At 44.7% G+C, this 11,559-nt stretch overlaps 1 protein-coding gene across 1 annotated transcript; it reads right to left on the reverse strand.

The window, feature by feature from the left end:
* Positions 1–2,205: 2,205 nt before the first annotated feature.
* Positions 2,206–9,948, reverse strand: SPATC1L (spermatogenesis and centriole associated 1 like). The gene is made up of 5 exons (XM_081885146.1): positions 9,632–9,948; positions 7,499–7,798; positions 6,556–6,888; positions 5,254–5,405; positions 2,206–2,629 (listed from the first exon to the last, which is right to left on the reverse strand). Exons 1-5 carry the CDS (start codon positions 9,825–9,827, stop codon positions 2,303–2,305), a joined length of 1,308 nt encoding a protein of 435 aa, XP_081741272.1. The 5' UTR covers positions 9,828–9,948; the 3' UTR covers positions 2,206–2,302.
* Positions 9,949–11,559: the final 1,611 nt, after the last annotated feature.

Raw genomic sequence — 11,559 nt, forward strand, 5'->3', positions numbered from 1 at the left:
AAAACTGCATGAAAGTTGCTGCTAATTTTGCTTTCATGCATCTAACAAGGTGGGAGTGCGCTATTCTCTGAAACCTCATACCTGAATGAGTCTCCTTCACTACAAGGGACCACAATACTTGTATGTTGTTGTTGTTTTTCTTTTACAGGCTAAGGGGTCTTCCAGAGGGAGCTTATCTAGATAATCACAATTGGTCAACAAGTTTATTTTAACAATGGAGTTTTTTGTGCCCCCCCCAAAGTGAATCTGAATTGAAAGTGGGGGAGGGGAATAAAAAGTTTAACACTCCAACCATCCTGATCCAGATTGGGGTTCAGGTGCAGGTGTTGTAAAATGACAGTTCTTGTTTTTAAAAAACCACATGTGCAAATATGATCACACATTTAATATCACATGTAGAATCTATAAATCTAGTTTGGAGACAAATAGATCTACACAACTACACAGCTATTGAAACAATTAGTGTTGCTAAACATCTTAAGATCTATGGATCAAAAGAAAGTTGTTTCACATTTTGTTGCCCATGAAGCAAGCAGAGATGGAAAAGCTGGTGTGTGGTTGTGGGATATTGTGGGATATATATGTTCATAAGAAACAACATTCGCTGAGATGAAGTTGTCGAAGTTTATAGCATCTGAAATATTTTTCATTATACAGTGGTGCCCCGCAAGACGAATGCCTCGCAAGACGGAAAACCCGCTAGACGAAAGGGTTTTCCGTTTTGGAGGTGCTTCACAAAACGAATCTCCTATGGGCTTGCTTCGCAAAACGAAAATGTCTTGCAAGTTCCTGCGGGGTTTTTTCCTCCCCCCCTTTTTTCCCAAGCCGCTAAGCCGCTTATCAGCTGATCCCCTAAGCCACTAAGCCGCTTAAGAGCTGATCCGCTAAGCCGTTAAGCCGCTTATCAGCTGATCCCCTAAGCCGCTAAGCCGCTAATGCTGATCTGCTAAGCCGTTAAGCCGCTTATCAGCTGATCCGCTAAGCCCGCTAAGCCGCTAATAGCACTAATCCGCTAATGGGCTTGCTTCGCAAGACAAAAAAACCGCAAGACGAAGAGACTCGCGGAACGGATTCTTTTCGTCTTGCGAGGCACCACTGTAATTGTTTGTGGTTTTGCTGTTCCATCCAGAAGCGATTGGAAGACTGTTAGAGAATATGCCCTTTCTCACAGCGAGTTCTAGAATTTCTGTAGGAAAGTAGACTTTGCTTACCTTGGGAATGCCATCACCACAGAATGTTTTGGCAGGAAGTGGTTTAAAGGAACAAGCAAAATTGCAAGGAGCATACAAAGCCAAAGAACTCTTCATTATAACTATAAACAGCTGAAACTGCAACTATCATAGAATCATAGAACTGTTGAGTTGGAAGGGACCTCAAGGGTAATGTAGTCCCTGCAGTGCAGGAATCTCAGCTGAAGCATCCATGGCAGATGGATCAGCAGACCAAAGGAGGCCAGAGCAGGACTGGCAACTCTCTACTAGGAGGCAAATACATGCAACTTGCTCCAAGGACCTATGGATGACCTCCAAATTTTAGGGCAGACTTTGTTCAAGCAGCAACCTTAATGCTTCTTTGTGATTTCCCGGCTTAACAAGAACTATGACAGATCTTCACCATTTTTTACTAGAATCTTTCATTAGGATCGTGGCTGATGTCCACATACCCAGACAGCATGTAACTGACAATGGGGGAGATGCCCTTTAGAACAACATGTACCATTTTCACTCCTGATCCCCTTGTAATGACCACATGGAGCTAGAATTCAGACAAGGGAAGGCTCTTTAGTCAGATATAGGAGATAAATAGTCAAGATCCTAGAGTATGAGCTACAGAGAACAGATGCCTTTCAGAAGCTCATTCAGGCTGTCACAAGGGCTGCATCTCAAGCAGAATGTGAGGGAGCTGGCATGCATGTCTTTCCTTATTTAACAAACAGTGCAGCACTTTAATTTGGCATTTGTGAACTGAGTGCTAACAACTACATTTATTTTCTTATATAGTTTATTTCTGCTAAACTTTATTATGCGCCGTCTAGCCCACATGTGGCTCTTATAGCAGCTATGAACAAGTCAGATATAAAGTACAGAATCGATAAAAAAACAAGAGAGTAACAGTTAACCGAAAGCAAATGAACAAACCCTTCCACAAGCAGCAACTCAAGTCAGCAGGAGCCTGATACAAAAAGCATCCACACGACTCCATGCCCACTTTCAGCAGATATCCTTTTATTACATATATGCTATGTTTGTTTGTGTGTTCTTTCCGTAGAGATTTGAGGGCAAGAGCTGCAGCAGGTGCACTACTACCAGGCAAACAGGGCCTTGTTGTCTTCTTTAGAAAGTTCACACAAACAGTTCAAGAGCAGCAAGGTATCTCCAAGGAACTTGGATGGGACAATGTCAATCACCATCTTCCTGAGGTCCGCGGGGCTGTTGTGCAAGGGGTTGGAACTGAGGTCTGGCCTTTGCTTCAGGATGCCGTATGTGTTGATGAGGAATTCACTGAACACCGGGTGGACGTCCACGTGGTAGCCCATCTTCTCCAGGCGAGCCGTCAGGTCCAGGTAGCGCTGGGTCATGGCTCGGTACTTCTTCTCGTCCACAGAGCCATCTAGGGATTTCATGGAGACCTAGGTATTTTCATTAGATATACACACACATATACACATACATATATACATTTTAAAAAGCTATTGCTAGCACTTTATGGAAGGGCTAAAGATCCTAATTTTAATTTAGCATCAATAGAAGCAGAGGAGAAATAGGGTCAAGTTAAATCAAAAGTTTTGTTGCATCATTTCATAAGGGAAGAAATTTTAGATGTTTGTAACAAGTTTCTGCCTGCCATAGGGCTAACTATGAAACTCAGTGCAATTTGGGCAAGGTCTGAATATTTGAGGGGGGGAGGAAGGGGGGAAAGTAATGGAAGCAGAAATGGAATTTATTAACAAAGCAGGAAGCAAAAAGGTCTGTGCTTCGAAAGTTCAGTTGCTAAAATCAAGGAACCTACGAGTGCTTAATTTGATGTTGGATTGTGGCCATGATACACAAGCATTTTACCAGTGCAAACACATTAATGGATTATATCATTATCTTGGGTCCCACCAAAGAAGACCAAAGTGGGCATGGATTTGTGAACATATTAACAGCAAGTGTATATTTTGGGAAACAGAGTTCTCTCGGTGAGAAATTGTCTCCAGAATCTGACAAGACGTGAGCTCTGCCCATTGAATGATACCCCAATCCACACAAGATATTCAGAATTTTTCTGGGAATAGTAAATTAGCTGAGGAAATTTAAACTGAAAGTGTTACCAAAGCAGCTCAAAGAAAAACAATTTATTTAAAATATTGCACTGGTGTTGTTTACACATCAGGCAATGTGCTAACCAAATTTCAGATAATGCATCGCAGTTTGAGTTAGGAGCAATAATTCTACTGAAATCTGATGACTTCTAGCAACCATAGCAGACACATCCCAAGCAATAACTGCTGCAAAAACAAGATAAACACACCAAGTAAGTAAAAAGTCACTGTGGGAATATTAGTTGCCTATGAATGATTGCAGTATATTTATGGTTAAGTAGAAACAGACCAGAATTCCCTCTGAGACTCTTGAAATAGCTTTTAAAAAAGATACAGAGAGATGCAGGGCAACAGGGACTTAATTACTGCCAGCTTTTAGGAGACAAGAGAGCAAATCAAAGACAAACAATATAAGGAAGTGATAATAGCTGGGCAGAATTTCGCTATGCAAAAACTAAACAAGACATGGTTTACTGATATTATGGCTGCTTCCAGACTGGTGTTTATTATGGAATGGTTGCTTCGGTGCGTGCAAGTTTTTTTGCAGGATTCACATAATGCCACTGACTTCAAAATACTCGCCTGTATTCCCCCCCCCCCAAAAAAAAATTAGGATTTGCTGTTCACAGAAAAAAAATCTGATAAGGTTCAAAATAAATTCCATGGCCCATTTGCAATACATCAGTGACCCATCTGCAGGATCAAGCCCCCATCTGGAATCCCCCTATCACTGTGTCAGAGCAATGCCTCTGTTACAAAAGGCTCGTCCACCCTTTCTGTTTGCCCCTCCACTTTCCCAGGAAAACCAGCTCTTTGCAAGCATCAATGTATGGAAAACCCAACTGACATTTGCCCCGATTCAGTGGTAAAGAGCAGGTTTTCTTTGGGGGAAAGCAGCAGGACAAGTGGAAGTGTAGACAAGCAAACGTTGTGGCACATTCCTTGGAGGCCATTGCCTGGGCAGCCTCTTGCCAGTGCCTCTACAGTAGCCTCTCAGCTAATAGGGGGCTGGTGGTCTCCTGCCCACCTTGTTCCTAACAATGCAGATCTTCACTTTGGGACACCATTTTGTGGTTTGCCTCAGGTGCCAAAATGTTTTGAGTCAGCCCTGCCCATAAGGATGGTGGGATATCTAGAGATATTAATAAATTTGGAGGCACCTTATGGACCAATAATTTCCCTCTCATTCTCATATGCATTCCAGCTAAAACAATTTAAATATGGCTCTTATCTGCACTTAGTAGAAACTAAGGAGGAACTTAGCTGAATTTAGCAGAAATGTAAATCTTTTCCAGACCTATGAACAAATCTGCTCTGTCATTTTCAGATGCATTAGAGTTAACTGAAAGTACTAAGGTACACCCTGGTAATACAGAGTATGGTTGCTTCTTCAACAGGATGTGATACAATGTGATACTATGGCGTTGTTAACAACTGGGTATGGAGTGATAATGAGTGATACCAATAGGTAGATGTCTTTAAAAGGGTAAAGTTACCCCTGCCCGTACGGGCCAGACGTGTCCGACTCTAGGGTTGTGCGCTCATCTCACTTAAGAGGCCGGGAGCCAGGGCTGTCCGAAGACACTTCCGGGTCACGTGGCCAGTGTGACGAAGCTGCTCTGGCAAACCAGCACCAGCGCAGTACACGGAAACACCGTTTACCTTCCCGCTATAAAGCAGTACCTATTTATCTACTTGCACTTAGGGGTGCTTTCAAACTGCTAGGTGGGCAGGAGCTGGTACCGACAGACGGGAGCTCACCCCGCCGCGGGGATTCGAACCGCCGACCATGCGATCGGCAAGTTCTAGGCACTGAGGTTTTACCCACAGCGCCACCCATGTCCCTAGACGTCTTTAGGAAGTTGTTTTATGGCCAAGCAGGTCTCTGAGACCTGAGTGACTAATGTTTTGACAAAAAGACAACTTTACCTCAAAGTGCTGGGACTCACCTGTTTGATTTTCTCAGGAATATTGGACACTGTGAACCCGTAGAGCCTTGTGATGCCAGGAAACACATGTGCAAGAATGCGCCTGTCTAACTGGAAGGCAATCTCTCCCACGATGCGCCCATTCCTCTTGCTGTTCTGAGTAATCTCTATATCTACAAGGAGGTGAAAGAAAGAGGCTACTTCGTAGATATACTGGGCCTTTGCTATAAGAGGCCCGAGCTTATATTAAAAACAGGCATGTCTGAAATGTATACATCTCCTTGGTGGTTGAGATGCCAATCACACTTTCATCCATCTATATTCTGTTGGTGAACTTGTTATCTGAGGGCTCATCCAGATTTCCTTTTGCACCAGGCTTTCTAGAAAAGGGTCCATGCTTTCCATGTCAAGGTCTGAGCAGGGTGTGTTTTTTGTTTTGTTTTTTGTTTTGTTTTGTTTTGTTTTGTTTTTGGACCTGCCACTTTCCCTGGGGAAACTCGCTGTTCGCTGCTGAATCGGAACAAAGGCGGTTGGAGGATGGATGGAGGCTAACAGATTGACATTGAATCCTGACAAGACAGAAGAACTGTTTTGGGGGGACAGGAGGCGGGCAGGTGTGGAGGATTCTCTGGTCCTGAATGGGGTAACTGTGCCCCTGAAGGACCAGGTATGCAGCCTGGGAGTCATTTTGGACTCAAAGCTATCCATGGAGGCGCAGGTCAATTCTGTGTCCAGGGCAGCTGTCTACCAGCTCCATCTGGTACGCAGGCTGAGACCCTATCTGCTCACAGACTGTCTTGCCAGAGTGGTGCATGCTCTAGTTATCTCCCGCTTGGACTACTGCAATGTGCTCTCCATGAGGCTACCTTTGAAGGTGACTCAGAAACTGCAATTAATCCAGAATGCGGCAGCTAGACTGGTGATTGGGAGCATTCACCGAGACCACGTAACACTGGTCTTGAAAGACCTACATTGTCTCCCAGTACATTTCCGAGCACAATTCAAAGTGTTGGTGTTGACCTTTAAAGCCCTAAACAGCCTCAGTCCGGTATATCTGAAGGAGCGTCTCCACCCCCATCGTTCTGCCCGGACGCTGAGGTCCAGCGCCGAGGGCCTTCTGGCAGTTCCCTCACTACGAGAAGTGAAATTACAGGGAACCAGGCAGAGGGCCTTCTCGGTAGTGGCACCCGCCCTGTGGAACACCCTGCCACCAGATATCAAAGGAAAAAACAACTCCCAGATTTTTAGAAGACATCTGAAGTAGGAAGGGGAAAGGGGTACACCAGTCTTTTACACCAGCCCCATGCCATCTCTCAGTATTACCATTCAAGTAGAACGTATGGGACTTCCTTAACTTGTCTGTGTCTGGTGCATCAGAAAACCAGACTCTCTTCTTCCTGGGCATCTCTTGAGATTCAAGCTGTGCTTTGCCTGCACTTGGGTCCTGGGCGCTGCCCAAAAGGTGATAGGACTGCCTTTCAGAAATCCCCAAGGAAGAACTTCCTTTGCGTATTTTGAGGTCATCTGAAAATGTGGTCTGAGCTTCCTCCTTGCTTGCTAAGCGTGTGGGGTTGGAGGAAGATAATTCTTCTGTCCATGATGGTGAATGGCTCGCCGTGTCTTTTGAACTGAGTAGTCTTGCAGCCTTGTAGTGAGCTACAACAAAGCACATTTAGCAAAAGGTTTGTTCCAAATTCAAAGAAACATCAAGACAAAATGCTTGAGAGTCTCCCATGCTCTTCCCTGTCCAATAGGTCGGATACTACACACTTTGATGGCCCCTTCCAACCCCAGTACAATGTGGCTTCCCTCCCGCTTCGTCTCCCTTGCCTTCACCAACTGACAGCACTATGAGCTGTGTCATGTGCCCCTTCCCCTCCCTTCTTCTTCAGACCAACTGCCAATGGATTTCTGTTAACAACCTAACCAGGAAGGCAACACAATTTATGTAGTCTTGTACACCACTACAAACCATGCCAATAGCTGTGACATTCAGAAATGTCCACTTCTGCAGCTAGCAAACCAGTGACATGACCGGGGCTAACACCAGTGTGTGGTGGCAGCAGGGAGGAAAGCATCTCACGTGAAGCTGGCTATCGTTTAAATAGGACCAGAGATAGGACTTTATCACTTGCCATAGCTGCTACTAATCAATGCTATGTCTGATCTGATGGGTTGAAATTGGAACCTGTTTAAATTATCCATAAAATAAACTGCCACACCCTCTTCCCCTCCCCAGAGTGGATATCTAGTGACCATTTCTTACCCATGCTTACTGCTAGGGGCGTCTGAGCCTTATCGCCGCCAGGGAAAGGGCCGTCCATCAGCCACGCTTTCTTGAGTCCCATCAGTTCTGTGGGTTCCTCCAGCTGTTTTCCTCCAATGGTGGAGCACGACATGCTTGACAAATGTCCGGGTTTCTTTTCTCCACTTCTAGGCTGAAAAGGGGGAGGCTCATTTTGGAGCTGCTTCAGCGGTGACTGGGCACTGGGGTTGGGCAGAACAGTGGGCTCCTTGGAGATGACATGTGAGCAGTAACCAAAATCTTCTCTTCCAATATACTGAGCTACAACAACAACAACACATACAGTTTTGTTAACTACAGCAAGGAATGCAGTTTGTGTATTTGTAGTTGACTGACATCTGTGTCAGAGTCTCTGTTCCAGAGAAGAAAATTAACTTGAGATTAAAGTTCCAGAGGTGCCGGCCACCCTTAAAGAGACATGCTATGCAATTTAAAAATGCAGCTTGGAAGGTACCCAAATATTTGTCCTATGTGTCTGAGGATGAGATGTTCTTTTATAAATCAGGCAAACCACTCCTCTTGAGAGAATATGGAAGAGGAAAATCACAATTGCCGCCAAATATATGGCAACAGCCCAATATGCAGGCTTATTGTAAAGACAGGGAGATAGATTGGCTCCTCTGCACCAAGGAGGATCTTATCTGGGGGGGCGGGGAGAGAATTTCATTAAAGCAGCCTTTATTATTGCTGAATTTTTACTTCCCCAGAAGAGGCAACTGAGGGATTTTTCTGCCTCAGGCATCAAAACAAGGTGACACAGCTTGGTAGTGAGGAGAGGGTGGCTGTAGAGGGGGATTTGCTACAGCGCCACATGCAGCAAAATGTTTTGGACCCTCCTCTCTCTACCCCCTCAAATACACACAGACACCATGCCTACCCTTACCTTTAAATAGTACTGACTCAGCAGAAGCAATTCTCAACACTGATTCTGTCTTTTCTGGGGCCATCTTTCTTCCCCATCTCTTGAACTAAGCAGCACACTTTTTTGCAACAAGTAAGTGTCACCTTTTTTGCTCAGCAGCAGCAGGGTAGAATGGTGAATGCCTGGACAGGTGCGGGGGGAGACCCCAGAGGCGTAGCAGACATAACATCCTGTCCTGCACCAGTTCCGTCAGGGTAAGTGTCGATTCCTCTGACTTGCAGCCAGTCCACTCTTCCCCCACTCCAACTACACGTGTTTAAGTCCTTCCTCAGAATAGATCTCAAATTTCAGCCACATCAGCCTCCAGCTCATGTTTTTAAAAAACAAAACCCAATTTTATACTGAGTGAATAGCATGCTAAGACACAAACCTGGAAACTTTAAATTTTCCAAAAGATTATTACCTAGCTTTATTGTTATCATTGCATTTTATGTGCAAAACTCTTTGCTGTTAGCCACCTTAAACACGGGTAGAGGTGCAATTTAATATTTAAGTACCTAAACCAGATGACAGGGGCCATCATCTGGTCAGGAACTGTTGCATACAAAGACTGGAATTTGCTCCACTTTCATCATTTCAGGAAAGGACATTGTCAGCTCCCCAAGACAGAGACCTGTCTACTTTTGCCTAAAGCTACGAATGGCACTGATGAATGTATATAGTTTATTTCTAATGGATTATTTAATATTGTTTTATTTGATATAAATTGTTTATTTTAAACTTATGTTTTTATTACGACTTTTTGTATTGGATCAGGTTCTATTTTGTGTGTACTCTTTGCTGTCTATTCTGTTGTTTCTTCAGCTTGTGTATAGCAACATAGAAAGGCGGTATACAAATAAAAAGTAAAATGAAACGAAATTTCATACAAATGAAATTAATGGGCTTGCTAAGCCTACGTAGTTTCATCCAGTTCTGCTCAAAAGCTGAAACAGGATGGTGCTGAGGAGACTCAGCTCTGCTTGGGATCACATGGTCGTCCAACGGCCAAGGCAGGTTTCCATTACAAGTGCCTCTTCCTCTAATGAGCGTTTTGCGCAGATGGGCAGACTAGGCCACGGTCTGGCTGAGCTGCACATATAAATTCAAATGCACACATAGGCAGGAATATGCTTATCACTTCTTTATTTCTAAAATGTTTTGTAAGTAAATTTGTAGAGCTTGCTCCTTACCTCCTTTTACCAATAAACCAGCGTCAGTATATGCAGGAGAAACTGGAGACGTTAAGAACTGGACTTGGCTGCCGTTGTCACACTGTTGACCCAACATAGCACGGAGTTCATAGTTTTCCCTGAGCAGCCTAATCTGATTTTTCAGGTGCGCATTTTCGTCTTGAATCCTTTTCATCCACTCTCTCTCCTCGGTCATCCTCTTCTTCCTCCTTGGTGAGGAAGGATTAATTGGTAAGGAACAGCCTCGGCAGGACAGGTCACTTGTCCCAGTGCTTTGAAAGGCTCACAGGAAGCTCAACAGGTTTAGAATGTTTCTACGGCATTATGATGTCGCCACCTCTTAACAGCACGCCCTGTTGCTCCACTGAAATCATTTATTTTGGCTAGGCCTGCGGGCAGCCGAATTAGATCACAGCCATACCACATTTGAAGAAGCACATGGCTTCTCACAAAGAATCCTGGGAACTGTAGTTTGCCCTGCACAGAGCTAACAACTCCCAGCATCCTTAAAAACTACAGTTCCCAGGATTCTTTGGGGGAAGCCATGCATTTTAAATGTATAGTATAGATGTGACCAAAATGGCACGGCTTACCTACTGGATGGAACAGCCATCCTAAGCATCCACCTCTGGCTGCTTATGACCACCAGGTCAGAAGATGGGTTTACTGAGACCACGGCCATTTTCCCTTGGCAACAGCACATAAGGGGGCCTCTTCAGGGACAGCATGTTCCCCCCGGAGTTACCTCTCTCAGGTACCGTAATTTGTGATGTGGAGGTGGCAATTAGCTTTAAATGTTTCCTTAAAATATGCAGGCTTACCCAAGTTTTCCTGGATTCTGGCTCCTAATTTTTATTTGTGTAGTTTTGTTTTTTCAAATGCTATTGGATGCTGTTGGTGAATTGTTGTTTTTATGTAAGCCACTTAATAGTTTTTATTCAGTTGTTGTTGCTATATTAAGCAGTATTATCTTTTTTTAAAGTAAACTTATCAGTAAAATGGTACTGGGAAACCTCTGAAGATTTTCACTTATATATGTGTTGGGTGTTCTACAACTTTATTAAATTCCAGCACTAATTTGAGGCCGCCTTTTGAATGCTTTGCTTTTCTCTCTCCCTGGTTGCATCTTAAGGTGCTTTCCGCCTCCCCACTGCTTCCATCGCCAGCCCCGTGTCGGGATGAGCCAAGAGCTGCGCAAGGTCTGCTGGTCAGAGGGGTTGAAGCAGCAGCTGCTCTCAGCTGTGGCGGCTGCATGGCTCAATTCTGGTCACAAAAGGCAAGGCACATGCAGGCACATCATTGCTCTGCCATGCACCCATCTTACAACCCAGTTTCCACTTACCATCGTGCCTTTGAATGCTCCAGCCAGTTTTCCAGTAGCTTGGTGGGGGGGAGGTGGCGGTTAATGGTAAATGTAGCTACAGATACAAGCTGCCTGGGTAGGAAATGGTTTTCACATGAACCCTCTGCCAGATGACAAACTTCTTGGGCATCTATTCAGCACATGGGTCTGGTTCCTACATGCAGCGGCCCCACTGCAGAGTACCTTCTGGGGCATGGAGAAGGCCACGTTTCAATGATGGGGGGGCCTCCAATGTCACAAACCCCTATATTAGAATCTAGACTCTGGGAATTCCTGAGCAGAAAGATGCCACGGGTCTAATGCACAATTCACTCCCAGTTTAGCCTCCCCATTTCCCCAGTAAGCCCACTTGTTCTGAACATGCTAGCTCTTTCTCAATAGAAGTTTAAGCACATTCAGAAGGCAGACCCATCCTCTAAATAATTTCTGACCGTCTCCAGCAGCAGAACTGGCAAATGGGCTGGTGCCGACCAGTGCCTCTCTCCATTATTCGCCTGCTGCAAAAGCACTTGGAGGGCAAAATTCATTGGACCCACGCCAAACCCACCATCACAGTCCAGGCTCA

The sequence above is a fragment of the Podarcis melisellensis genome (genome assembly GCF_964234715.1).
Source record: "Podarcis melisellensis genome assembly, chromosome: 1".
In the NCBI taxonomy this organism is placed as follows: domain Eukaryota; kingdom Metazoa; phylum Chordata; class Lepidosauria; order Squamata; family Lacertidae; genus Podarcis; species Podarcis melisellensis.